Here is a 27,982-nt window from a genome sequence, read left to right as displayed (position 1 = left end):
CCCAGCACATAAACCATTGAGTCTGTTTTGGGCAGGGGGTGCCAGTTCACAGCAGTACCAAGTACTCCATCCTTATATTTCCTTTTATCTTTCTATGAGCTTACACGTGTCAGGCCGCTTAGCAGATGATCACGTGGTGCTGATGTTCTGTGGTCCAGACAGCCAAGTATGGATTGTCATCTACTACACTGTTTAGTAAAAATTGCTGTGTGATGTTGCAAAGCAGGCCTCTTCCTGGGCGAGGGGAGCCACAGTGAAATTAGTGTGTGGTGTAATGTGGCTTCTCTTTGAGTGTTTTTGCATCTAATTGACCTTAATTCTGCAGGGTAAGGACTGTGGAGATGGGGAACAGAGTTGGTAGGAGTTCAGGTTTATTGGCAAATAAGGACACCACTGATGCAGCAATTACTTAGTACCAGCTGATGCTGCTCCTCTCTTAAGAAAATAAACACAGTTGGAGATTTTTATTGGTCCTTGATATTTTTCTACAACCTTAGTGTAATTAGAGCTTGACCAGAGCACTTGAGGTTTTGAGACTTTCTGGTAGAGTGGCTGCCTGCATTTACAAATATTAACATAGTTCTTACCTCTTTTCCAGATGTCACCAGTTGGAGGGAGGGCGGTGGGAGGAACATCACCTCTGCCACATCTCTGACCGCCTCCCCTGCTGAGCTGGGCAGCAAGACCTCCAGCACTGGAGACGGGGCCCCCTCCTCAGCGAGCGCCAGCGATCCCAAGGAGCCGTCTCTCCGCCCAGCTCAGCCTGTCCGCAAAGGGGCTTCGCAGTTCATGGGAAACGTCTACCAGCCACCCACATACCATGACATGCTACCTGCTTTTGTAAGTGACCCTTTTTCCACAAGTGTGTCCTCGATTCTTGGAATGTGTGTGTGGGTTTGAAATCAGCTGAGGTGTATTTTCTGGACTCTCGGTTGGTTTTTGGGGCTTGCTCAGGGATCCTTCTCTTGACATGTTTTTGGTTTGTGTAGCACAGCCTTGCTCAGCCCAAAGAGAAGTTGCCCCTTTGCCTCTGGAGCTGGGGAGGGAACCATTAGCATGTGGCCTGTTGGGCAGACAGATATGAAATGTTCGTTTCCCCTTGGTGCGGGTGCCACTACTGTGCACGTGTTGTAACCTCATCTGGGTAAACCTTCCTATGGCAAGGAGAAAAACCAGGCTGTTTTGCTTTGCGTCATTCCAGATGTGTCCACAACAGCCATCCGAGACCCCTGCATCGCTGGACCGAGGGTCTTTCCCCGTTCCTCAGCTTCGGCTTGAGCCCCGGGTACCTTTCAGACAATTCCAAATGAATGACCAGGATGGGTAAGGCTGCCATCACTTTCCCACTTGAGAGGCAGGTTCAGGGTGTGACATGAACCTTAAACTAGGCAAGAGTTTGGGCCAAGGATGCAGTTGCATGTGTGAAGCTGCAGGCACCAAAGGGGAAGCCCTGTTTTTTGCCCAAAGGAGGAGTGCTTTGCTCCAGCTACACAGCAGCTGAAATGTTGCAAGGCTGTAGGCATTGTGTGTCTGAAGAGCAGGGGGACATGGGAATTGGTGTGTGATCCTGGACTGGAGGGGTTGCAGCTCTGATCTGTAAGTTCTAGGAAGTGCGTACCAGGTAGACAAGGGGAAGAAACTGCTGGACAGGGAGAGAAATTCGGATGCATTGTTCATAAGTGCACAGTAGAAAAGGACTGATTTGGTGTTACAAATTTGGCTCTGCATTCTTTAATTTTCTGTTTGCTGTTTCTGACCAAGTCTGTGTTTTCCTACAGAAAAGAGAACAGGCTCAGCCTGTCTCGCCCAGCCCGACCAGTTCGGCAGCAGATGGAGCGAGTGCCTCGTCCCACCATCATCAACGCAGAGAACCTGAAGGGGCTGGATGAGCTGGACAATGATGCAGATGATGGATGGGCAGGTAAAGTACCTTCATGCTCTAGCTTTGTGTAGTTGTGAAATTGCTGTTGGTGTAAATGATGACACAATGGATCCTTCTGATCCTTCCATCACACTGTGCTCAAGGAACTGGATCTGAAGACTCCTAAAATCTGAAAACACCAAATACAGCAGGAGGAATAGCACTGTGGGTGCTGGGAAGGAGATTATGTCCTGCCTTCTCAGTCATGGCATTCAGTATCCAATTGCACACAGCCTATCTTGGTGACTGTCTCCTCATTTGCAGCCCCCATTCCCAGGCTGTTTGTGCTCCTCCTCTGGGACCAGCCCAGCTGTTCAGCAGTGTGTGTCCACACCGCTCCCATAATTTCTTGCTTGATGTAGTTGAAGTTGTCCCTGCTCACTGAGGAGAGGGCTTGGTAGATGACATTAAAGGTCCCTTCCAACCCAAGCTATTCTGTGATTTCCAGGACCAGTGCTGGACATTTGGCTTTGCGAGTAGTTCATGCCAAGCGTGTGTGTCCTGTAATTTAGTGCTAAAGTGGGGCATAAGCTTTATCAGGACAAGACACCTGTTTCTTTCCTCTCATAAATCCATTCTCCCTTGCTGCCTTCATAGGCATTCATGATGAAGTGGATTATTCTGAGAAACTAAAGTTTAGTGAAGATGAAGAAGAGGAAGAAACTCTTAAAGACGGACGACAGAAGTGGTAAGAAGTTGCTCTATTTGCACCTACAGTTGTTTCAGTAAAAGTGAACAGTACCAGGGTCTCTAAAGACTTGTCCTAAATGTGGAGTCTTGATCTCCCGGATTTGTTGCTGTGACTTTGTTGATTCTACTGGCCAGTGTTTGAGTGGTCTTCAAGGATATGTGTAGGTCTAGCAGCTGACTGCCAGTTTGCCAGGCTTTTTTCCTCCTCTTTTCTCACCTTTATCCTGCTGCACAATAGTGGAGTTGATCCTTATGCACCTTAAAGAAAAGCACATCACTTCTGGTAGCGTTTTGTGATCTTTCCTTTTTATTAGAGTCAGTTGCCTTTGCCACTTGATAAGGCTGCAAGTGCTTCCTGAGGCAAGTAGCAAATGCAATAATAAAGCTATTTATGTGACAGGAACAGCTGGGATCCCAGAAGGCAGCGACAGTTGTCCCTGAGCTCTGCAGACAGTGCAGATGTCAAGCACACCTTGGAAGAAGGAAAAAATTGGAATGATTCAGTTGGTTTGTCCCGGCCAGTCCGGAAAGTGCAGGATTCACAGCAGCCTCCAAGGAAGCTGAATGGCTGGAGCTCTGCCTCAGAGTACCAGGTAGGTTGAACCCACATGGGTGAGCTGGAAGCCCATCTGTGTCCTTAAGAGGCCAGTTTGACATTTTATTGAAAATGGGATGCTGATGAATTTTTCTGTTCTTGGTTTCTATCCACCTATCCACATCTTTATGCATAGCACTTCCACTAGGGAAAAGAAATTGAAGCTGGTGCAGAACAGTGGGGTTGTCAGTGAGAAAATGGAGTTATTGAACCAAATAGCAATAACTCTCCCCAGTAACGGGGATTTGTGCATGAGGATAGAGGGGAGAGGGTCAGAAGGGGATATCCTCAGCATGGGATGCAAAGCTCAAGAGAGAGGAGCTAGCTGGGTCATGATTATGGAGGAATGTTTTTTCTCTGGCAGAAGCCTGCACTGGGAAGTGTTCTCAGGCAGCAGTCCCTCGAGGATAAAGAAGAAAAGGTGCCTGTGAGACAGAAGTTTGTGCACTCTGAGATCTCTGAGGCTGTCGAGAGAGCCAGGAGGCGACGGGAGGAGGAGGAGCGGCGCGCCAGGGAGGAGCGCCTGGCAGCCTGTGCTGCAAAGCTCAAGCAACTTGATCAGAAATGCAAACTGGCTCAGAAGAGTGGGGAGACACAGAAACACACAGGGAATGAAGATGTGCGACCTCCCAGCACCGAGAAAAACACTGCACAAGAGAATGGCCATGCTTTCCGTAAAGGTACAGAAACACTGCCTGCCTCACCCTGTAAAAATTGCTTTTTTTGCCATTGTGCTGATCTCTTACCTGGAGTGGGGGAGTTCCTGCGAGGGAGTGTTCAGAGGGCCCTTCAGCTGCCCTTGAGGGATCTGCTGCTTCTTGCATTCTGCAGAGTATTTTGCATTGGTGAGGAAGGTTGATGAAATAAAAAAAAGCTATTGAAATAAATACAAACTTCTTTAGTTGCTGTGCTCAGTGAGCTGTGCTAGCAGGGGCCTTGTTGGAATGGGCCTCATGAGCTTCTCATGATTGGATGATAATATTAAGTGCTCATGGCCATAGATAGAAAATCAGGAAGTGCTGGCAGATTTAAGGACTAATGGGAAAAGGACTTTCTCCCCAATGCTTAAGCAGAAGGCTGATAGCAAAGGAGGATCTCAGAATTTATCACGAAAACAAGATGGACAAAACCCTTTTTAGGCTGTCAAGGTAGAGGATGTGCTATATATGGTTGTAATAAGGTTCAGCCATGCAGTCAGGACATGCCCACACCTGTGTATGTTTGGTGGTGGTGGGGCACTCCCAGCTCTGTCATGAGCAGGCTCTTGAAGGCTTGTTTTCTTCTCTGCAGCAACCCCTGAGTTTCACACGCAGGATACCTCTGTTGGCTATCTGGAAGAGGAGACTCCTGCTCCAGCAGCAGCAGCCCAAAGCAGCAGTGAGGAGGAGCTCAGAGAAGCTCCCTCGCCAGCACAAGAATTCAACAAATACCAGAAGTCTCTTCCCCCACGATTCCAGAGGCAGCAGCAACAGCAGCAACAGCAGCAGGTAATGGCTGTGAGCTCACAACCCTCTTTTCTGGACCCCCACTGAATCATGGGGTTCTCAACACCATCAGTCTTTGGGCTGGGAGGAGATAAATGGATTTTTACCCTGGCCTTTTTCAGTACTTCTCATCATGGATGTATCCTGACTGATTGGGTAGAAAGGCTCTGTATGAGCTACATGAGTTTTCCATGCACCCTGTGATGCTGAAGCTATTGTGGGTAGGGCTCAGCCAGGTTTGTCACTTGCCTAGGAGAAAAATACAGTGCTGTCAGAAATGCTGACTTGTCTTGCGTGGTTGTCTGGGCATCTCCTGACAGTGGGAGCTCTTAGGACTGTGTGGTTTGTGGCAGAGCTCTGGTTTACAAATGGCATGAGCAGGAGAAGCTGGGGATGTTCTGCTTCCCACGTCCAAAACCATGAGCGCATCAGTGGCTGTCTTGGTGCTTGTGTAGGCCTGGCCCAGGGAAGCTTCCGTTCTTGGGCTGGCACTGAACCTGATGAACATCTCTTCTTACTCTCTGGCACAAGATGAGCTGCTGTTCTTCAGCGCTGCTGCAGTGACTGAATACACAGGACAAGGGAAGGGAAGGGAAAACCCTTGGGGTTCAGCTGCTTCCATTTCACTCGGCGCTTGCTGTGCTCTTACCATTGTATGGGCAGCCATTTGCTTGCCAGGGCAAACTGTGCTTAGGTTGGCAAGTTGCTGGACTGCTTCTGGACTGGGAGGGAGTTCTGGTGTGGCACGCTTCTCATTCCACCTCCTGCCTTTGCAGAAGGCTGATTCTTTGCTCTCATCTACTACCTGCTTGGGTTTTTTTTCTGTGAGGCTCTTTCAAATAATTGTTTTCTTTGCACCATAAAAATGTTTGGTCTTAAATGTTTCATTTTTGTTGCATTGAAAACTCTCTTCTGGGGCACTGAGACATCAGCCGAACTGCTTTGTGCATCTTGGCTCTTGCCTGACCTTTCAATGCTGTATGTGCCATACGGGCTGTGCAGCTCTGCTTCCAGATGCAGTGAGCCTCTATAGGGCAGCGGGGCCAAACCAGGGGACAGAGGACTCAGGCTTTAGATAATGCTAAGTTAATTGCTATTCTTCATAAAATAACCACTTGAAATGGGATACAATCAACTCTGCCGCAGATCTTAGCGAGAGCTCACAATTGGCTTTTGCTTGGAAGCTCAGTAATTGCTCTTTTATGGATGTTTCCTGTGCTCGTTGCTCAGCGGTTGACATTTTCATGATTCAGATGTACAGCAGCAAATGCTGCTTAATGTTACTCTTGAAAAGAGATGCTCTTAAAACAAAAAAGAATTGGATGTCTTTGCTGTCATGCTAATAATACCACAGGTCATTGCTGCTGGAAGAACACGAAGTTTTATTTTATTTTCTCTTACCCTCTGTGATGTTAGTATGTATGAGTCAGTGCATGTTTTGGCTGGCTTGTATTGCTGCTTTAGTAGCTCTATGAAAAGAATAAAATGGAAAAGTTTTGGTTTCACAAAGGAAATATTTTCTCCAAGGTACCGGAGGACTAGATAATGTAGATATAATCTGCGTTTATCAAAGCCTTCCTTGCTGTAATGATGCCTCAGATTCAAAGGTCTCTCTTTTGCTCCGCAGCTGGGGATTGGCTTTTTTAATAAACAGTTACAGTATCTGACACTTGTAAGCTTAGCAAAAAAAGATGGTGGCAAGTTTGACACATAAGTAGATGCATTTCATGTTAATTGGAGCTGTTTAGTGTTTGAAAGCTTTCTTCAATACATAGAACTCCCTTCAAATATATATTCTTCTTGGATCTTCAGCAAAAGTTAAATGTCAAATCAAATTAACATCATGACAGTCCTCAGCTAAAGGAAGGTGGACTGGCCATGTGGGAGATGTGGAAACAACCTGCAAGTGCCAGCCTGTCTCTGGAGGATGCACAGGAAACACTGTAAAATATTAACAGCTCTCTTAATTTGGTTTAGGTTGTTTTTATATAATCTGTTCAGCTGACAGGGGTGGAAGTAATATATATACACACTAAATAAATTTCATTTCCTGAAAAATGTGACATCTTCTAAAGTATTTGGTTCCAGTTAGGAAGTGGTGTTTGACAGGAAGCTGTCCTGTATTCATAGGAGTGTTGAGAAGATGCAAATTGTGATCTTAAAGCTGATCTGTTGTGTTTGGCCACATAGCCTGGCCCACAGCGGTGTGATAGTCTGGCTGCTCTGGTATTTACAGAATTAACAACTGCCACATTCCCAGTTGGTAGTGAATTGCCCCTCTCTGCTCCCCCCTCCTATCTGATTAGGGATTGAGCCTTTGATAGATGGCACGTGTTTTCCTTTGCTTGACCAGTATGTCAGTGTGATTCCTGGCACCACAGCCATGTCCAATGGCCCATCCTCTTCCCTGCAGGAGCAGCTGTACAAGATGCAGCACTGGCAGCAGCAGGTCTATCCTCCCCCGTCCCACTCCCATCCCCAGCGGACGTTCTACCCGCCGCACCCACAGATGCTCGGCTTTGATCCCCGCTGGATGATGATGCCGTCCTACATGGACCCTCGCATGGCCCAGAGCCGCACCCCCGTGGATTTCTACCCTTCAGCCCTTCACCCTTCAGGTGAGGTGTTGTCAGTGTTTATCTTGGCTGTTGAGTTGGTTCATATCTGGAAAGTTGTTGTGTCTCTTAACCTCTGTCCAGACTTTGCCTTCTGGCTGGTATCCATTCTCTAGGGATGAGAAAGTTGGTTGAAATGCACTGCAGTGAGAGACCTTCCCTGACTGCTTTGTGAGCTTAGCGGATGTGACTGATCTTGCCCCTTGGAGGAAAGGGTAGCAGATCCACTGGTCTCGCTTGTTGGAGAAGAAGGATGAGTTTTGGAGTTACTGTAATCATGTGAAATCTTAATAGACCCCCTTTAGGAGATGTGATGGAGAAACCCTGTAGTTCCTGAGCTGTGTGCACTATGTACCTTCCTATCTTGTTACTAATCTTCAAAGGTGTGAATGCAGACATCAGGATGTATAAATCATTCCCTGGAGTTTGTGGGTTGCTTGATCCCAAGCCAGTGATGCTGTGTAGTGTCTATGTGGGTGGGGCTCTGAGAGCTATGTCATGTTCTGTATCACTCCAGGTGTATTTCCCAGCTGTGCATTTTCCAAGCACAGGCTCCCCTTTACAAGAGAGGTTTCCATGGCTGCAGTGGCCTGCTGCCTGAGAAGGAAGGGGGAGTCCAAGCTAGGAGATTGTTAAATTCTTCTTGTCTGTGAGATCGTGGTGCTAATGGCATGAACTCTGTCGTGAACAGGAATTATGAAGCCCATGATTCAGCAGGACTCCATTGGTGGGAGCAGCTGTCGGTCTGAAGATCAGAACTGTCAAGCAGGGCAGGCAGAGAGGAAAACTGCTCCCTTGGATCCTGTGCCAGTGTGGGGCCAGGACAGCTACACGTCTCTGCAGAGCAAAGGATACTCCCTGTCACATCAAAAACAGGCTGACAGCATGAGCATGGAGGGGCTGCATGCCAGGTGAGTGCAGAATTCCCCTGTCCTCATGCATGCTGCCATGGGAGGTGCTGCTGTAAGTCATCTACTGAAAAGTGGGTGTAGAGCTGACCTGAAAGATGTCTGTGAACAGGCCCAGGTGCTGATCTGGGAGCACCCTTACTCTCCTGAGTGTTTTTGCTGTAAGAGGTGTTTACAGACTGAGCTATTCAGAAATTCTATATCTGACCAGCTTGGAGCCTGTTCAGAGGGAGAGGGGGACTTGTCACCTACATGGGAAAGGTATAAAAAACAATGAGGCAAAAATTCTGATGCTTTCTAGTTTATCTCCTACATTTTTTGGACGTTCTAAAACCAGTTGTTTTCAGATCTCCATGTTGTTGGAGGTAGAATCTCCCTTTATTTCTTAAGTTTGCTGCCCATCATAGGGACTGTTTTCTTTATCATGCATTGATTTAACAAACCAGGCAGTACAGCCTGGGGCCACAGCAGCTCTGCCCAGTGTTTTGGTATTTATAGGTTCAATGCCTCATGATTTAGCATAAACCCCAGTCTATTTCTTTTCACCTCTTGTGTGCAGCCTGGGCCCTTGGAGCTGTGCTGTGCTCTGCATTACCTGACTTTCCTTTGTTTGTTGTTTGTTTCATTCTCAGGAATGAAAGTTACTCTGCTTCTGGAAGACCGGAGAGTCTGAGCACTCAGCGAGATCTCTTTGAGGAGAGAGGGGAGGAGTATTTGAATGCTTTTGACAAGAAGGCCCAAGCAGACTTTGACAGCTGCCTGTCTTCTCAGAGGATAGGCCAGGATCTCCTGTTTCAGCATCAGGAGAGCGTGCAGGAAGCCTGTACTGCTGGCAGCCGCCATGCGAACCTGAGGTGTTCGCCCCTCGAGCCTGATTTTATCCAAGCAGAGAAGAAGCCTGAATATAATGGTTGGGATATCAGCCACCATCAGAAACCTGCGGAGACGGCAGCAGAAGCTGCTGAAGAAGTGCCCCGGGATGAGCAGTCGTTCAGTGCTGACCCATGGAAGAAAGAAGGAACCAGTACCAAACAGGCCACTGAAGAGACAGCAGAGTGGGCTCCTGAGAGCCGCAACACCAGCGGGCAGCACCAGGAGCAAATGGGGAGGACACGGCGGTCGGGCCCCATTAAAAAACCAGTCCTGAAAGCCCTCAAGGTGGAAGAGAAGGAGAAGGAGATGGAGAAGGTTAAACTGGAGGGAGAGGACAGCTCACGCCCACTGAAGGAGAAGGCAGCTGTTCAGAAGGCAGAAAATGAGTCAGATGACTCTGCTGCCTTGCTGAACTCCACACGTTACCTGCTGGATGACAAAGGTTCTTCCCAAACCAGTCTTGCACGAGAGGCTGAGAAATCCCAAGAAGAAGAAGAGGAGGAGGAGGAGGAAGAGAAGCCAGAAAGAACCTGGGAGAAAAAACTATCCAGAGAGACCAGTGATCTCCCTCCCACTAAAAGAAACAACTGGATCTTCATTGATGAGGAGCAAGCTTTTGGTGGGAGAGGTCAAGGGCGTGGGCGAGGGAGAGGCTTCAGAGAGTTCACTTTCAGAGGCCGAGGCACAGTTGTGAGCAGCAGGGGTGTCTACAACAACCAGAGGAGCAGCCGGGGCCGAGGGCTCCGGGAGTTCAACCAGCCAGAGGACTTCCCCAGAGGCAAACCAAGGCGCCGGATTGCCAGTGAGACGCACAGTGAAGGGTCAGAGTATGAGGAGCTCCCCAAACGTCGCCGGCAGAGGGGCTCGGAAAATAGCAATGAAGGCTCTGTGCTGGACAGGGAGGACAGTGATTTGAAAAAGGGAGACTTCAAAGAGTCTTGGAGGTCCAACAAAATCTATTCAGATGATCACAATAGCCTGGATCCTAAGATGAGGGCTCCAAGAGCCTTTGGGAGATCGCTGCCACCGAGACTGAGCAACTCTGGCTATGGGCGAAGGGGGTTCCTGGGTAAGGAGCCCAGCCAGTGGCAAGGCAGGAGTGGGGGAGGAGGGTGGCAGGAGTACAGCCACACATCTCCATCAGACGCTTTCGGGAGCAGGCAGCAGTCTGACAGGGACTACATTCAGGACTCTTACAAACACACGGATTCTTTCTCCAGCCGGGTTTTTGATGAGAGTCATCTGGATGACAAAAGGCACTTTTTCCAGGAGGATTACTCAGCGGATCAGGAGAACATAGAGAACAGGCCCTTCAGGAGGCGGCGTCCCCCCCGCCAGGACAAGCCCCCACGGTTCAGGCGCCTCAGGCAAGAGAGGGAATCGGTTGGGCAGTGGAACCCCGAGGAGGGAGGCCCCAACCTGCTGCCCAGCCAGTGGCCAGGGAGACCCAAGCTGAGCCCTGCAGAGAAGAGCAGCGTCTCGGGCAGACGCTCTCCTGAGCTGTCCTACCAAAACTCTTCGGACCATGCCAATGAGGAGTGGGAGACAGCGTCTGAGAGCAGTGACTTCAGTGAGCGGCGAGAGAGAAGAGATGGAGTTCCAGAGAGTGAGAGCCAGCTGGAAGGTGGCCTTGGCACCGGGAGCTTGGGAGAGAAGAGGGAACTGGCAAAGAGGAGCTTCTCAAGCCAGAGGCCGCTGGTGGACAGGCAGAGCCGCAAGGCTGAGCCAGCAGGGTTTGCAGAGCAGTCCGTCAGGACTGGGGTGGGAGCAGCTTCCAGATACGAGAGCCAGCAGAACGGAACCCTGATAAAGAGCAAAAGGTAACGTTGTTTTCTGATCTGTTACCTGATATGCAGATGTTGAAGGAGTGGACATACACCCCATGCATTTTCTTCTTGTCACTTTTATTCGTCTTCTACTGACAAAACTAAATTGTTTTCCTTCTTTCTGTGTAGGTCTCCAGAAGAAGGAGGAGGCCTTGGCAACACCAGTGGTGGGAGCAGCCATTCCATTTACAGCTTGGATAGGGCCTCCCATGTGAACTCAGAGAGTGCTGAGGGGCCGGGTAAAAAGCCAGAGAAGGAGCACAAATCCACTGCGCAAAGAGCAAGTGAGAAGGGAGAGGCCTTGTCACAGTTTGAACTGAGTTATGGAAGTGAGTGTCTTGATTAATTTGTTTCTTTAAGAGGATTACACATTGTGGCTGACTTCCAAGCCAGACTGATTCAATCCAGTGCAATTTTTAATATCAGATTAGGGCCTTTTTTCCATTCGTTTACAGAAACGAGAAAATTCTTGTGTATCTGAATAGAAAAACATGGAAGGTAAAATTGTTGTTAATTTTTAAACGCAAACTTTTCAGCCAGATCTGACAGTGTCTCTAATGTTTCTTCTATTGAAAGTTTGTGTTGAGGGAGAATATTTCTGTATTTCTCTCTAAGATGCTAATGTATTTTGGGCTTGAAATTTATACTGTGTGAAGGAAGTTGAGAGAGCATCCATAGAGGGGAATTAGAGGCTGAGCTAATGGCAGGGAGACAAGAAATGAGTATCTCTGAAAAGAGAATTACCTGAATTATCACACAGCTCCCGTTCCCAAGTTCTCCAGCTGAGGTGTGCTCATCTTGAAGCAGAGGAGACAGCAAAGTCCTGCAAGATAAAGTGGCTGTAGATGTCAACAGACTATCATGATTTTGTTTTCAAAATGTAGCTGTGATGTTGCTAGGTGAACTTACTGTGGCGTGGATCCTCTTTGGAGTGCACTGTTTAAATTACTGCTATTATAAAGCTTTATATGCACATACATGCACACTGTATTTTCCCCTGTGTGCTTTGTTCAGGTACCATCATTGATAATCGGGTGTCGAACACAGCAGAAGAGAATGAAGTTGGTTCCATGGCAGGGGAAGGCTTCATTGAGGTTCTTACTAAAAAGCAGCGTCGTTTGCTGGAAGAGGAGCGAAGGAAGAAGGAACAGGCTGCTCAGGTGAGGAATGGGAGGCAGAAAAGTTGGATCTTTTACATGGTTTGGATTGCAGTCAGAAACAGGGCCCCAGAAAGCGTTTGTGTGAACAGAAGAACGTACAGCTGACAGTGCCAAAGTAGTACAGATCCTGTATTGGGCCCCAGAAACATATTTAGGGCCGCTGGTCTGAAAAGGAGAGTTGGATTTCTGACTATTCTTGGCTTGCAGCAGAACTGTTAATTGGGAATTAAGTTTGTAGAGTGGTCTTCATCCAAAGCAGCTTGGCTCTCTAAGCCAGCTGCTGGCTGTAGTTGGTGGGATGTTGCGCAGCAGGAGCAGTGGGGGACTTTGCACTCTCACTGTGTTATTGCCAGAACAAAATCTCACACTGCAAAAGGTGGCTCTTTCCAGCCTTGTTAGACTGGGAGAACCTCCCAGTCTGACACCTGCGCCTTTCCCGTCACAGGCACCAGCCAAGGCCCGCGTCCTTCAGTCGCGCATTCCACCTCGATTTGCTAAGAAACAGAACAGCCTGTGCTTGGAGCAGAGTGATGTAACAGTGTCTGGAAACAGCCTGGGCACAGAGATCTGGGAGAGCAACAGCCCAGGTAAGTTTGGGTCTCTTTTTTCCAAAGGGTTTCACAGAGGTGGGGAGTCCTTGAGTGTGCAGCAAGGATGGGGTCCATGGTTCAGAGGAGACAACCCTCTCCTGTCTGATGCTGGAAGTGGCAGGGGGAGCTGGCAGACATGTGCAGTAGCATCTGTTCTAAGCTCTACTGTTCAGCCATCTTGCTCCTGTTGCTGGCCATGTCAGTCTCCTAGTCTATTTCTTTAGTCTTCGTTTCATGTCAAGATCCTACTATACAGCATTTTCTAGCTGGTTGGGCTGGATCTACTTGAGGCTTCTTTTTTTTTGCTTTCCTACATTTTCTCATCTCTAGCCCTGTACAGCTAGTGCCTCCCTTGTTTCTCTCTGTCCTGTCTTTCTCTTGTTGTCATGTTCCCTAAGAAATCTGCTCCCTGTTCTCTACTCTCACTCCTCATACCCTGTGTTCTCTGCTGCGTCATGTCTCAGATGTCTGGGCAACACTTAACTTTCTGAGGTGGTGAAAATACCCTTTCTCATGTCTAGAAATGGAAGGTTAATGGTGTCATGTGTACAGAGTGTGCTCACGGCTGTGTTTCAAGCAGCTGAACCCTGCCCTCCATTCTTTTCCAGCACTTTCTGTTCAATCTCCTGGCAGTGATTCCTGGAGCAAGCCTGTAAATACCTTTAATGGTACCGAGTCTAGCACCACTGAGGTAAGTGGCACCTCATGTGCCCTTCAGGTATTGTGTGTTTAAAGTATTAATGCAGGTGGCTTTTATGCTTCTCATTGCTCCATCTCTGCTTAGTGACTCTCAGCTCTGCTTGTGCCATTTTAAACTGTCTCTTCGCAGTTATAATTTGAGCTTGGTGCTGTTCAAATCTTGACCTAGAGAGCCAAGCACTGCTTGTGTGAGGGTATAAATCTGGAGTAACTGTGGTAGAGCTATTCCAGGGTTGTGCTCATCACTGCATGCAGACTGTGGTCGAGGAGGGTGGAATCCCATAGGTCTTGTTTGTGCCTCATGCCTGTGAGCAGTGTGTAGCTGTAGCCTTAATGCAGGGAGGGCAGAGGAGTTCCAGAGCGTTTCACCTCTGGAGACCAAGAGTTCAAATTTGGCTTGAGTCACATGTGAAGTGAGTTTGGCAGTCTCAGCCTAGTTGCTCTGTGGGACACTTTCTCCTTACTCTGAAGCCATGGTCTGGTTGGTGCATCAGTTCACCTGTCTCAGGGCTGTATAGAACTGAAGGAGCAGCCAAGGGGTGCTGCAGGTCAGGCCCAACTCCTTTGCAGTTAACCAGGACGGTGATTTGAAAAGGGGACATGGTCTTGCTGTTTTCGGGGATGTTCTTCCTCGGTGGCGCTGGGTCGGAGTCCGGGGCTTTAACACATTTCGTGCTTTGCATAGCAGGGATTTAAAGGCAGCCAGGGGGATAGTGGCATTGACTTGAGCGCGGAGTCTCGGGAATCCTCCGCGACCTCCTCCCAGCGCAGTTCTCCATATGGCACCCTCAAACCAGAGGAGATGAATGGGGCTGGCCTGGTGGACCCAAAGCCTGACTGCCAGAAGGAGCAAGTGCAGAAGCAAACTGATAAAAAGGTAATCTGGACTCGCAGCCAAGCCAGAGCGCAGAGTGAGAGACCTTGTGAAATGGTTGTGTTGTTCTTGATAGCATTTTTAAGGCTTGAGGTTGGGTTATTTGGTCTTTGTGTCTCAGCCTCTCTGCTTTCCTGTTAAGGATTCAGATCAAGGCTCAGGACAGAACAAGGAACACAAGCCTGGACCAATCGGCAACGAACGCTCCCTGAAAAACAGAAAGGGTTCGGAGGGAACGGAACGGCTGGAAGGGAATATTCCCCCTGTTAATGGGGTGGAAATTCACGTGGATTCTGTACTTCCTGTGCCACCCATTGAATTTGGAGTAAATCCTAAAGTGAGGATGGAATTTAATTTTATCTTCTTGGTGATTTGATCTTGTTGAGACATGAAAGTGGTTTGAGGCAGAAGGATTATTTAGAGGAAGCTTCCAGCTGTAGATTTGCCTTAGATTTCATTACTGACACAAACCAGGTACTCAAGATGTCCTGGCAAACATGAAGCATCCACCTGGAAATACTGTCCCAAGGACCAGCCGGGGTGGTAACAGAGATGAGGGACAAAATTATGGCCAAGCTTTTGTGTGCCTCTGGGGGTTGCCTGCTGCTGAGCGCTGAGAAGTGTTTTCTGTTCCCGGCAAGGCTTATGGAGGCCAATCTTTAGTTTGTAATGTCATGATTCAAGCTAGAGTCATTAACCATGAAGAGCAGATGGGTGGTCCATGGACCTGGATTTGAATTTTATGTGTTTTGCCTTTTCAGGACTCTGACTTCAGCTTGCCACCTGGTTCTGCCTCTGGCACTGCAGCTAACCCTGTCACCAAATTGCAGGATGCCTTGGCCAGTAATGTAAGTATATTTTTTCTTCTGGCATGGATTCATTGGAGGTACTCCTCAGGAAAACCTCAGATGCTTCCAAAGAGAGCAAGCATATTTGCATCTGACTTCACATTTCATGCTTAGGCAGCACATGTCACTAAAATCCAAAATGGAAATCTCGAGGTATCTTGGTAAAATGAGTGTCACAAACTTAGAAGTGATGCAGGGAGCAACTTCATTATCACTGTGACCTGTGTAGAGCCATCTCTGAGATTACCAGTCTCTTCCCCTGAGACACACAAGTCTTGGACATGGCCATGATGCAGATAGTGGCATGTTTAGACCCTTGACTGCCCAGCTTCCTCAGAAGGTCTCATCTGCCACAGCAAGGCAGAGAACTGTAACTTGCTGGTCAGGCCTTTTTGGAGGTTTCCCAGCTTATTCCAACCATCTGGGTATTTCATATTCTGTGTGAAAGAGTGAGCACACTGAAAGCCCAGCTGGTAGCTCAACTGTAGACAGCAGTGTGAGACACACACAAAGGTGCTTTTGAAATGTCTTCCAAGTTTCTAGGTTGTTTGGTTTTGATTTTGGAGATTTGTCTTAAAGGGTGTTTCTTTTCAGAAATGCTTTTTCAGAAACAGGTTTTGTTTGAAATTTAGGTAGTTTCTAAATACGGGGCAGGAGAGAGAACTCTTCTGCAAATGGAAGTTACTGATCAAACTGATTTTTTTAAATGGAAGCTGGTATAGTTCAGCATAGAAGGGTGTCTTTGCACGTAACCAAAGCTTCCTTTATTGCAAGAGCAGAATGGATCCTGGTTGAATGTGGTACTTGGCTCCTGCAGTACTACAGGGGACTGAAGTCTTTGAGGTGCAGTTACTGGAGCTGCACAGCTGAGCCTCTGTCAGCCTCGGTGGCTCTTAACATTCTCCTAAGAGTTCACAAGTATTCACCTTTTACTACTCTCCCCTCAGGCAGGGTTAACACAGTCCATTCCCATCCTGCGAAGGGATCATCACCTCCAGCGCTGCATCGGCCTGAACCCCATGTCCTTCCCCACTGCAGACCTTACTCTTAAGGTAAGGAAGCTGAAGGTGTGTGCATACCATGTCTCTGTGAGCAGAGTGGTAGGGTGGGGAGAGCTTTCCCAGAGTGTTTTGTTAGGTATTGCTGAACTTGAATTAGCTTCTGTAAAAGTTGTGCCTATGTGCTGTTCAGCATGAGTGCAGGGGTATGTGTTTCAAGGCTTGGATGCAGGAAGTCCTTGCCGATTGTAGAACCAGTGCAACAGAGCTTTCCTTTTTCAGTACTGGGTAAGGTGGCTGCTCAGGGATCCTGGGAAGCCTGGTGGTGTAAAGAGAGGGAAAAACCAAACAAAACCCACCCAAGTGTACAAACAAGAACAACAACAAAACCAAATAAACCAAAACAAAAACTACCTCCACCCCAAACCCAAGAAGCTGAGCAAATACCAAGGGGTTTGAGTATTTGTGAAGGATTCTTGCCCATTAGAAATTGTTGTGGAACCCTGTGACCTCAGACCTGTCAGCTTTCTACTATGTCTAGACTGCAGTGAATTTGAGCTCATAGGACACAGATGAGCAGCTCTGGGCTTTGGTACTGTCCTCCCCATTTGAACTGTCTGTAGTTATTGTCCTTTGTTTCCATAGATGGAGTCTGCTCGTAAAGCTTGGGAAAACTCTCCGAGTTTACCAGAACAGAGCTCCCCAGGAGGTGCAGGCTCAGGCATCCAGCCTCCTTCCAGTGTTGGAGCTTCCAACGGTGTCAGCTACAGCTCTTTTGGTGGAGTTTCTATGCCTCCTATGCCTGTGGCATCTGTAGCACCTTCTGCATCTATTCCAGGTACCTGCAAACTGCAGCAGCATTGGCATTGTCTGGTTGCTATCTGGGAGTCATCCTCTGGTTCTAGTAGATGAGAGCATGGTGAGAAGAGCTTCCATGTAGAGTAACTGGCTGGCTGGTGTTTGACAGATTCTTAACAATTCAGGCAAGACAGAGAGAGTGACTGTCTCTCCACTTAGAAGAATGTGACTGGTCTAAGCTTAATACAAAGACAGCTCTCCCTGTGTAGTGGCAAGTCTCTCTGATGTCTCGATAGATCTTGCTTACCCTTTACTGTGTGCCCAGTAGAATAGAAAGAGAGAGACCTATGGCTGAGAGGCTTCAACAGTCCCAGTATCAGTATCAGCCATTCCTCTGCTTGTTTTGCCATTGAAGTCACAGGTTCTGAGCACCTTCAGCTCTTTGTATGTAATAACAACAGCTGGCTTACAGCTTGCAGAACTCTGGGAGGGGGGAAGAAAGCTGAACTCAGTCATGGTAGTATGTGTAATTAATGTAATAATTGCTTTTTCCTCTGGAAAGAGGAAATGTTCTGGGATTCTCTGACTCCTGGGTCCCAAAGGGCTTCTCATGTATGCACTGTCTTTCTCATGTCTCAATTCAAGAACAGAGTGAAATGTGTAGTGACTCTGTTACTAGCTTCCACTTGGTAAACAGATTGTTTCAAGTCAGGTGATTTCCTTCCTCACCCACTCTAATCTTGCTGCTTAATCCTGTGGTTGAGATCTGCACAGAAGCACAGGAGTGGCTAGCGGGTGCCACCCTTGGGGTGAATATGGCTTTTAGGTCTCCTGTGTCAAGGTCTTAAATGCCGTGTTTGCTCTTTCTGTGCCTCTTAGCTGCAAAGATGAGATGGTTGCAGAGCAGATTTCTGGCATTTAGTTTGGAGTACAGGTTACCAACTTCTGAACTGCTAGTGTCTGACTCTTTTGTGGAGGTGGGAAACCTGGGTTTACATTTAGCCTCTTAGAGAAAGGTATGATTAATTCTCAGCAATCCTGCTATTGCTGATGTTGTTATGTGGAGGTAGGAGCTTTGCAGACTCTTCTGAATGGGTACCATGTTTGTGTTGACTTGCTGAGAGGTAGGAAATAGTATTGACCTGCAGATCTCTGCAGTCTACTGTGTCTGTGTCTCCCTTGTACCTTGAATTTACAGCCTGCCTTTTCTGATGTCCAGGTAACCATATTCCACCCCTGTATCTGGATGGCCACGTGTTTGCAAGTCAGCCGCGCCTGGTCCCTCAGACGATACCTCAGCAGCAAAGCTACCAACAGGTAAGGGAGCAATACAGCTTGCAAGTGGTTTTTCAAGGATTCTTCAGGGTGGCACTTAAGAAATGAGGAGTAACTTTTCCCTTTCATAGCCCAAAGGAACTTAAATGTGGCTCCCTTTAGGTTCCTTGAATGCTACTTCCCAGTGGGTGTCAGAGGTTAGTAAAACTGAAAGGAGGGAATTGAGGAGTTTTTCCCCTTCTGTACCAGTGCCCTTGGACTGGTTTTAACTGAAGCAGATGCTGAGCCTTGTGTGAGATGAAGTGACTTTCAGTAAATTCCCCAGCCAGTCAATAATGATTAGTAACTTCACTAGTAAATAGGATGTTGGTAGGGCTGGGGAGAGCTCTTTCAAGGTAGAGTACAGGCAGGTGAGACCTGGGATTGTCAGTGCCTGCTTTATGTGAGGAGCATGTTGGTTCCTTCGTGTCCATCAAATGCCTCTTGCTGGCATCAACCTCTGGGTGCCTGTGCATTGTCTTCTTCCCTGGCAGTGCTGCTGTTCTGGGGAATGATGCAGGGCTGGGTAAAGGCACGGTGTAGATAATTGTCACCGCAGATTGACTCATGCAGGAAACTGATGGGTTTTTAACCGCCTTGGAGAGTTTCTGGCTTCTCTTGTACCTCTCAGTCATATTCATTTCTTCTGCAGGCTGCTGCTGCTCAACAGATTCCCATTTCCCTCCACACATCCTTACAGGCCCAAGCTCAGCTTGGGCTGAGGGGTGGTCTGCCTGTTTCCCAGTCCCAGGAGATGTACAGCTCCATACAGCCCTTCAGGTAACTGCTTCCAGTTTTCCTTTCCTTGTGGCTTGCTCGCTTATGTTCCTGATTTCTGTGTACGTTGATCAGATACTCCACACTCATCTTCCCTTTCCCCTTTGTTGGACTGCTGTTCCCTTCCCCTAATAACAGTGCCAGTGTAGGGAGCATGAGAGTGAAAAATGTGAATTAGTACTTAGTGCCTCAGAAGCCTAAACACTGAGGTTTAAAAAAAAAAATCCCTTATTTGCTATAGCTGTTGGAATCTTTAACTTCTCATTTTTTCCTGGTTTGCAAAACTGCTGCAGGCTTTTGGTACCCTGAATCCTCCCTTAACTGGTAATCCACAGGTGGTTCCGTGGGATATTGAAACATAAATATTAGATACTACTCAATGTTGTTCTGTTGAATATTCCTGCAACACAAGGACGTGGTTGTAAAAGCTTAAGAGTGGAAGTAAAAAACCCTAGTAACTAAAATGGAAAGTGGCATCACAGCTTATTTCTAAGCTGTCAGTTTAGTTGTCTGAGAACTGATGGCAGGCCAGATACAGTTTGGCAGGGTGTGTTTGTACAGTCTCCAAAGGTTTTGTGCATAATGACTGAAGCATGTTTTTCTCTTGCAGGTCTCAGGTGTATATGCACCCCAGTCTGTCCCAGCCCAGCACCATGGTCCTGACAGGAGGCACTGCTCTGAAGCCTCCGTATTCCGCCTTCCCAGGCATGCAGCCCTTGGAGGTGGTGAAAACCCAGTCTGGGTCCCCCTATCAGCCCATGAACGGAAGCCAGGCACTGGTTTATGAGGGGCAGATAAACCAGGCTGGTATGGGAGCCTCCCAGATGATGGACTCTCAGCTCACACAGGTTAGGAGCAGGACTGGCGAGCCACTCCTTTGGTCCAGGCTAATTCACAGCCACTTGTTTCTGAGAATGGGTTGTAACATGTCTGTCTGAACTAAACGCTTTGTAAAGAGGCAGAAGATGTCCCTGAGACACTGTTTTGTGAACCATGGTTTTACATATGCAGCACCTTATTTAATGAGATGGTTGCTAATGCCTTGTCTGTCCCTGCTGAGATGTCATTTTGTAACTTGGAAGTCAGACCTTCCAGTGCTGCATGCATAGGAGGCCATGATGCAATGGTTGTCCTAAAAGTACTTCTTCTGAGAGCCAAATCCCAATCATCTCTCCCATCACCTCAGCTTCCAGGGCAACTAGGAACTCGTATTAAAGGCTCATCCGTCTTCTCAGTTCATTTGTCGTCCAAGTCTTATTTACAACTTCTGCTGATCTGTTTGGCAGAATTCTAACAGGAATTTCAATGTGTGAAAATGTTTTAATAAAGCATGGTTCACATAAAAACATTGAATTCTACTGTGAGCATAGCTGTGTTTGTGGGCATGTGCTCTGATTCTCTGGAGAAATTTGATAATTTTATTAAACTCATCTTACGTTTATCTTGTGCAACTTGTTAAGGTTTATTTTTTGTTTCAGAGGGATTTTTATGTTGTGACTGACGTAAAGAGTTAATCCTGAAAGTAACTTAGGTGAGGAGGAGAATACTGGCAAAGTAAATATTTGAAGAAATGCTTTATCCATCATAAGCGAGTAACTTGGTTTCTTTTGCCAGCCTTAGATTGGTTTATATATTTATTCCAAAGTGTTGATAGAACCTCCCAAATCCAGCAATTGTGCGAAAATCTGAGGGAACAGGAGGCGCCTCAGCCCTGAGCTACGTTGTCTTTTGTAATTGCTCTTAATTACATCCATCATTGGTTTGAAGCTCACCACAAAACATGGAGCTGAGGTCCCCATTGCTTTCTCTAGAGGTCTGATCCTCAAAATGTTGTGGTGTAAAAGTGTAGGAGATTTTCTGGCTTGGGCAGCAAACACAAAAACAAAAGCACGTGACACTGCGCTGTCTGACACTGGCATTGTATCAAGGGAAAACAGACCTGTGAAGTGACCATGAGGAAGACTGGGAAACTGGGCTCTAGGAATGGAGGAAAGCCCCATCCAAGGGCAGTTATGTTAACTTGATGGCATGTTATAAACCCAGCTGATAAGGGTGTTGGCAGCACTGCCAGAACATCCATTTCAGTGTGAAAGTCCCTCCGTTACAGTGATTTGAATTTATTCTGTGCCAGACTGCGCTGCTTGGGAGCTTCCTGTTGGCAAGGCTGTGCTGTCAGGGTATTGGGAGGCAGCATGTCAAACACGAGACTGTTACTGCCATTGAGGTAACTACGTGTCCTTGTCACACAGCTGACAATGCCTGTGCCTGGCTCCCAGCTGCCTCTGCCCCGCTACGGCTCTGGCCAGCAGCCCCTGCTTCTGCCACAGTCCATCCAGCTTCCTCAGGGGCAAAACCTGCCTGTAGGAGCTCCCCGAAGAATCCTCCCTCCTGGATCCCAACCTTCTGTTCTTGCTGCCAGCAGGGAGGTAAGGATTAAGTCCTGGTGCTGCTCATGGCATTCAGTAACCCCTCCTGCGTTGAAGTTTTACTTCTTGCTTGTTAAAGGGGAGAATGGCTTGTTTGGGATCCTTAAATATCCAAGCCAAGGATTGCTGTTAAAATGAAGGAACCCTTTTCCCCTCATCTCCAAAGTGCAAGCCAGCAGTTTTCAGGTTTTGCTGCTGGTCATCATTCTGTTTCCAGGGGGCCACATCCTGCCTTGATCCAGTTTGGAGTCTCCAGTTTTATTACATGTTTACACAGGTTTCCCCAGAGTGCTTGAGGGGTGGTGAGCTCCAGACACAGTTGGAATACTGCCCAGATATTTCACTCTGTTGTGAAGCTTGTCCATTTGAGTAGGTATATTAATGTCATGTCTGGTTTGATGGATTCATATAATGAGTTTGTCTTATTACAGGGGAGAGAGAGCACAGCAGTTAACTTCCAGGTTCTGTATTTGCTTGTGCTGCTGGCTTGGTGCTTTAATACAAACAGATTATTTCACTTACAAGCCTCACTTTCTTCACCTGAAAAATACTACTTCTTTTAATGGGCACAATGGGGAGAAGGGCAAAGATTTGGCTTGAGTGTTTATATGAAGTAATGAGTGATTTGTAAATGCAAAGATGATACTCTCTCTCACTCATTTTCCTCTGTAGTCCTCCCAGATGGAAATGAAAGGGTTTCATTTCTCCGATGGTAAACAGAGCATGTCCTCCGGAGGGTCTGTACCATCCTCACACACGTACAGGTGAGATGTTCACAGAACTTGGGCTCCTTAGTCAGGATGGGGGAGAAACATGTGGTGCACCCATCATCCCTGTACAAGATCCACCTGGATCTTCATGTCTAGAATGGGCTTACTTCAATCCAAATGCTCGTATCTGAGTGCATGGTCATGGCTTTCATTTTGGGTGTGGGCCAGTGTGTGTATCTGACGTAGTGCTTTGTGGGAAGTGCATAAAGTTACCTGTTCACTAAGTCTCAAAGGTTGGAATTGGTGTGTGCTTTTGTTCCTTGTGGAGGTGAGAGGATCATTGAATAAATGTTAATGGTCCTGAAGATGGGAGTGCATATGTCTATACACATCAGGTCATTGAGGCTTTTGGGACACTCAGGTTTTTTTTGGTTTTTTTTTCTCTCCTAACCCACCTGTGTGTTGTCGTTTGGACTGTGGAGCTCACTGATCTGCACAGCACAAACTCGTGCCCTGTCTATTGCTGCTTTGCTGTCTCTTTTACTTTCACACATGAATAAGGCTCTCATTCCATTGTAGAATTTACTCCATGAATGTTGTCGACTCTTCGATTTCCAGGCCTAGCTCTGCCAGCCCCAGCGGGAAGCCGTCGGGACCAGCAGTGAGCATGGGCTCTGTGCAAGGACACTATGTACAACAGGTAGTGTACCTGAGTTCTTTGTACAGCCCAAAAATACCTGCTCTTCTGCACTGTTGTGTTTGTGCCTTGGGCTGCAGAGGAGAGGCAGCAAGGTAGAAAGGCCTGTGTTAATTGAAGGTTCATGTGGGAGCTGGTATTTTCCCCTGGCTAGGTGGGTGTTCTACTGAGTCCAAGAGTAATGCTGTGTAGTTTGAAAGTCAGGAGAGATTAGAGGATTACCTGTTCTACTGTAGAATATTTATGAGTTACTTGCGTTGCCAAGTATGTGAGACACTGAGATTCTTAAATGTGAGGTGTTACAGGAGCAAATTTGATGTCTTTCATGAAGTTTGCTTATTCTGTCTGCCTAGAGGTGTCTGTCCTAGCTAATGCTTTGGTTTTTGTGTCAAAAGGCAAAGCAGCGGGTGGATGATAACAAAGCCAATCTGGGAGCAGTGAAGCTGCAAGAAACAGCCTCCACAAACCAGATGAAGCCAGTGCGCACAGGAGCGATCAAACCTCAGGCAGTCAAAGTGGAGGAGAGCAAGGCCTAGGAGCACCTCTGATGCCCGGCTGGTCCTGCTGCCTGAAAGGCACCACAGCTTAGACTGGACCCCACTGTATGTCCTGAAAATCTCACCAGATCTATCCCCACCCCACACTGACTGACTACAGCGACATCATTCAAGCCCCTCTCCCAACAAAGCAGTTTGAAACAGTGGATATGACATTGACCTGCTTGCTTTAAAACAAACCAATCATGTGACTTTTAAGTGGCTTTAGCCATTTTTTTTTATTTCCCCCCCCATGCCCCATCCACAGGTAGCTGTGATCGCTCACTTGGCAAAGCCCGTCCTTCTCCTTCCTTACTTCTGTCTCAGCAGAGTGGCAACTGGGGGAGAGGGGTTAGTTTGAGGTTTTTCATTTTAAAGGCAGCTGAGGTTTTTACAAAAAAGCTGTATCTTTGTTTATAGCAGAACTTTTATATGTTCTCTCATTCCCCCCCTTCTTTCTGCTTTCCTCATTCCTTTCAGAAAAGAATTCCCTTCAGCTAAAATGTGTTCTGACAAAACTGCTTAGTTTTGTATATGGTTCTGTGCTATGTTGAGAGTTTGAGTTTGTTTGGGTTATTTCCCCAGATGATTTAGTCTTTCAGACTATTTGATTAAAAAAAAACAGGACAGTTATGGCATTTGTTAATTTTTCAGTATTTTTGTTTGAAGCTAGAAGCAGTGCTTGCATTAGGAGTAAATGTGTACTAAAGACATAGTACATCAGTGCATAAATCCTGAAACTTGCACCACTTCAACACAGCTTTGGGGTGCTTTGTGCACAATAAAATTCGGCATTTTCATTTTAAGGAAAAAAAAACCAAACCACCAAATTTCTGTTGCAAACTCATACAGATCTAGGGGTTTGATTTTTCCTTTTTGCGGGTTTCGGATTTTTTTAGTGACTGCAAAACACACAAGAAGATGTAAGTCATAGATTTACAAAACGTGTTTTGTAACATGTTAGGAAGAAAAAAAATTCTCCTCACAGCACATGGGTCAGAAGAGTTGGCTAGAGCCAACGGGTCTGTATGGACTACTTTTTGTAGTTGTGATGCTCTCTCATGCTCCCTGCCTTGGCTGCTTGAATTCTTCATGTCTCCTGAGACTTGTCCTATATTGTGTCCATCCCTCGGGGCTGCTCTCCTAAGCTTTGCTCTTTTCCCTGAGTCTTGCTTTCTGTTCCTCTAATCCACAGCCTTTTGTAAAATTTGCATAGAAACGTGTTGGTAAGGGAGCCCCTCTGCAAGGCACACTTGGAACCTCCTGTTTTGGGTTGGAAGCGCATGGTTACAGAGGCAGTTTGGAATCATCCTTCTCTCCTTCCCCAGGTGAACAGCAAAGGGTTCTTTACTCTGATGCAGTTGCATACAGTGTGTGTACAGCATCGTCACCTCACCACTCCTCTCCAGTATTTGATGATCTACACAAGGAAGATCCCAGTGGGAGAGGTTGGGTTTTATTTCTTTGGCTGTTTGGTTTTGGTTTATGTGCGTGTGTGTGTGTGTGTGCGCGCGTGTATACGTAGATTTTTTTAGGACGGACTTAAAAGTTCCTGAAAGGGCTTGGAGTCCTTCACCTGATGGTAGTCTAAAGTAAAAACTACTTTCAGCTAACTTGGTTTGTGTTGTTTAGCTCTTTCAAAATGTAAAGTAGGCTGGTCACTCTGAAGTGAGGGACAGAACCATTTTTGGAGATGATAGCTTGCTCATGGGCTGTGCGTCAGCCTCTGCTGGGTGGCAGAAAGTCATTTGGTGGTGGTTCCAAAGAAGATATTTTGAACAAAGAATGTATTGGGGAAGGGATCTGAAAGGTGTTCTTGTTTCTTTGTTTGCTTTTTTTTTTTTTTTTTTTTCTCCCTCTTCCCTTTCTGGAAAAAGATCCTTTGTAACTTTGTAAGGATGCATTTGAAGTTTTAAGCTAGGCATAAATATGATTTTTATACAGTAGCTTTAAAGAGCTTAGAAACCTAAACTAACTTAGGCATAGTAATGTCCCCTCTGCACAGGTGTCCCCGTGGATCATGGCAGAGAACCCGAAGGGAAAGGGATAGCATGGTACTTCAAGAAAAAATAAGAGCTCTTTTTTTCTTAGGTTTTATGGATTTTAATTTCAGAGCAGAGTGTGCCAGCGTCTCTCTAGCATCCTCCTTAAAGTACAGGGTTTGAGATTTAGCGACAAATATTTCCCCCAACCTTCAGACATCTCCCAGACCTGCATCCTCATCTGCTAGTCCTGCTCCCAGTGTTTTCCAAAGATTGCACCACCAGTAAGTCATTCCACCTTCATTTGTATTTTCTCCCTTGAAATACCATTAAACAGCAGAATTGTCTGTTTGGGATTTTTTTATTATCCTTCTGCCCAGCTGGCCCTAGCTAATATGAGCCCAGAATCTTAACTAATGGCTAAAGAGACTTACCTGAGCCCCCCTCTTCTCATCTCTTCCCTACTCTAGACACACTACTTCAGCTTTACAAAGACATTAACCTCCTTCCTCCCACCTGTATGACTTCAGAATGGTCAAACGTGTTGGAGAAACTGGGTTATTGCAAGATCCAAGTTACTGCAGTCCCTCTGGTGTAAATGCCATCAGAACTACAAAACTTCCTGTTGAAAAAGATCACCCTTCTTTCTCTTTTAATCCCTCCATTCCTTCCCCCAACAGAATAAAACACTAGAATTTATTTATACGTATTTGATGTTGTAGGTCTAGGTGAAAAAGTAATTGTTTCACTGCTCTATTTATATATTATGTCTGAATTATTCTGTGCAGGAAAGGCCAAGAAATGCATGTGAGCTTCATTCCATTCCTCACCTTTGCGTGACTGTCAGCTGCAGTTGGCAAGACTCTCTCACTTAGTGGAGTTTTGTGTGATGGAAAGCAGTTTTAGAGCCCAAATTTCTACGGTGCAATATCCTTCTCTGGCATATATTTTTGCTTGTTTGTTTGTTTGTTTAAAGCTAGTTCAAGGTTAGTGCAGTTTGTGGTGCTCTGGAGTCAAAAGGAAAAGCCTCTGATCCTCAAAGGAGCAGAAATGCCAAGGGAGCTGGAATGCTGATAAAAAATCCAGCAGAGAGGAGGATGGAGATGGCACAGTATCAACAGTTACAGAGAGTCCTTCTGCTTGCTGTCTGCACTCCTGAAGGGTTGATTTATTGCTGATTTATTCCTTTGTGAGTTGCTTTTGCTTTAACTGGAAGTCAGCTACCAAATTGCAGCTTCCTTCTGCTGGGAAAGGTGCAGGGTGCAGTGGGAGGGAAGGGTGGAATCCATCTTTCCAGCAACAGTGGGTGAAGCAGGAATGTTCAGAGGCTGACTTGCTGCTCATGTTCAGCAAGAGGGTCTGAAGCCCCTGTGTGATCAGTTCCCTGTCACACAGTGAGTCATGGCCAGCAGCTCCCCAGTCAGTGCTGCTTTCCTCACCACTTCTGCTGTTAGCTCTTCATTTAAAAATAAATCAACGTTGAAGTCTGGGGGGGGTAAAAAAGCACTCCAGTATATTTTAAATGACAAGCAGAAGCAGCACAGTCACCAGTGACACAGGTATTGCTGTTGATGTTCCATAGCTTGCTCCTGGCTGTGCCAGCTGTGCAGTGTCAGCACCTCTGGATCTGTTTGCTGTCCGTTGTGTGTGGTGTTCACACAGAGGCACTCACTCCATCAACACCTTCCTTACAGGAATGCTGCAAAGCTACAAGCTGCCCTGTGGTTCCTGTGTGTTTATAGATAGGTATTCAAACTGAGCCGAGTGTTTTTGCTGTGTCTCACCTCTAGGCTACTCCAGTCACGTTGCAGCCAGCACCCTTGCATGCCAGGACCTCCTTCAGTTGCATTTTCTTAACCCTCCCTTTTACTCCAGGCTGGTTAAGCACAGGTTAATTCCTTGTAGCACTGGTTATTTTTTATTCAGCAGCCCAGTTTCTTCATAAGAAAGTTGCATTTGTGAATAAAATTTAATTCACAACAGCCGCCAGCGTGCTTAGTTGTGGCCCATGGACAGAAAAGGTGCATTTTACTGAAGCAAAAAAGAGACGGTAGAGTCCAGCTATTTTTGTTGTTTATTTTAATCCAAAGACCACCAGGTTTTCCCAGTGGCCATAGACACTCGCTTGGCTTGTTCTGGCTGCTCCAGGTGTCCTTGGCTGTTCCCCCAGGAATCACAGCTGCAGCAGTGAGGCGCTCACCCTTTAGCATGTCTCGAGGCATTGTCCTTAGCTGGAATCCTCCCTCTGGTTCTGTATAAATTGCATTTGTTGTTTCTCAAGGGGATATTGTCCTCCTTAAAGCTTTTAACTTCATGACCTGTATAGTAAATTTTTTTTGGCCTTTCCTCTCTTTGTCTTTTCATGTAGACCAGATATTTGAAAGGGCAGACGATGGATAATTGTGTAACGTGCAACCTGTTTATATTTTTTGGAAACTTTTACTCGGACCGGAATTTGAATCACGGAATCACCAGGCCAGTTGCGGCACACTCTTTATTGCCCTTCTCGTTTCAGTACCTATTGTTTCTCCTTTCAAATATGTGATTGTATTAGCTCTTTCCATATGAAAGAATTCTCCTTATTTAAATAAAAAAAAATTAAAAAAAAAAAAGCAGATTATGCTTTTCTCAAATTCCCCAGTGCCTTGTCTGGTTATTTTA

The 27,982-nt window shown here is 46.7% G+C and overlaps 1 protein-coding gene and 1 non-coding gene across 11 annotated transcripts in view; both read left to right on the top strand.

Moving 5' to 3' along the window:
* The window catches only part of PRRC2B (proline rich coiled-coil 2B), a 46,880-nt gene extending 18,926 nt beyond the window's left edge, over positions 1-27,954 (top strand). For 4 of the 10 annotated variants that reach the window (XM_039561978.1, XM_039561976.1, XM_039561977.1 and 1 more), the window contains exons 7-32: positions 599-840; positions 1,202-1,323; positions 1,779-1,921; positions 2,519-2,609; positions 3,012-3,204; positions 3,571-3,886; positions 4,497-4,693; positions 7,104-7,308; positions 7,997-8,216; positions 8,846-10,906; positions 11,042-11,241; positions 11,927-12,072; positions 12,518-12,659; positions 13,271-13,353; positions 14,047-14,238; positions 14,378-14,572; positions 14,997-15,083; positions 16,031-16,135; positions 16,727-16,919; positions 18,099-18,196; positions 18,846-18,973; positions 19,581-19,818; positions 21,220-21,396; positions 22,069-22,160; positions 22,686-22,806; positions 23,199-27,954. In XM_039561978.1, the coding sequence (XP_039417912.1) occupies positions 599-840; positions 1,202-1,323; positions 1,779-1,921; positions 2,519-2,609; positions 3,012-3,204; positions 3,571-3,886; positions 4,497-4,693; positions 7,104-7,308; positions 7,997-8,216; positions 8,846-10,906; positions 11,042-11,241; positions 11,927-12,072; positions 12,518-12,659; positions 13,271-13,353; positions 14,047-14,238; positions 14,378-14,572; positions 14,997-15,083; positions 16,031-16,135; positions 16,727-16,919; positions 18,099-18,196; positions 18,846-18,973; positions 19,581-19,818; positions 21,220-21,396; positions 22,069-22,160; positions 22,686-22,806; positions 23,199-23,339 (6,128 nt within the window). In that variant the 3' untranslated portion in view covers positions 23,340-27,954. The other 6 variants (XM_039561981.1, XM_039561982.1, XM_039561984.1 and 3 more) reach the window with 6 other exon arrangements.
* LOC120410935 lies at positions 17,156-17,238 on the top strand. Its single transcript, XR_005603288.1, has one exon. It is a non-coding gene; the product is annotated as a small nucleolar RNA SNORD62 (small nucleolar RNA).
* Positions 27,955-27,982: the final 28 nt, after the last annotated feature.

This window comes from Corvus cornix, chromosome 17 (genome assembly GCF_000738735.6).
Source record: "Corvus cornix cornix isolate S_Up_H32 chromosome 17, ASM73873v5, whole genome shotgun sequence".
Lineage (NCBI taxonomy): Eukaryota > Metazoa > Chordata > Aves > Passeriformes > Corvidae > Corvus > Corvus cornix.
Note: the sequence above shows the minus strand (reverse complement) of the source record. Positions and strands in the feature narration are given on the sequence as shown.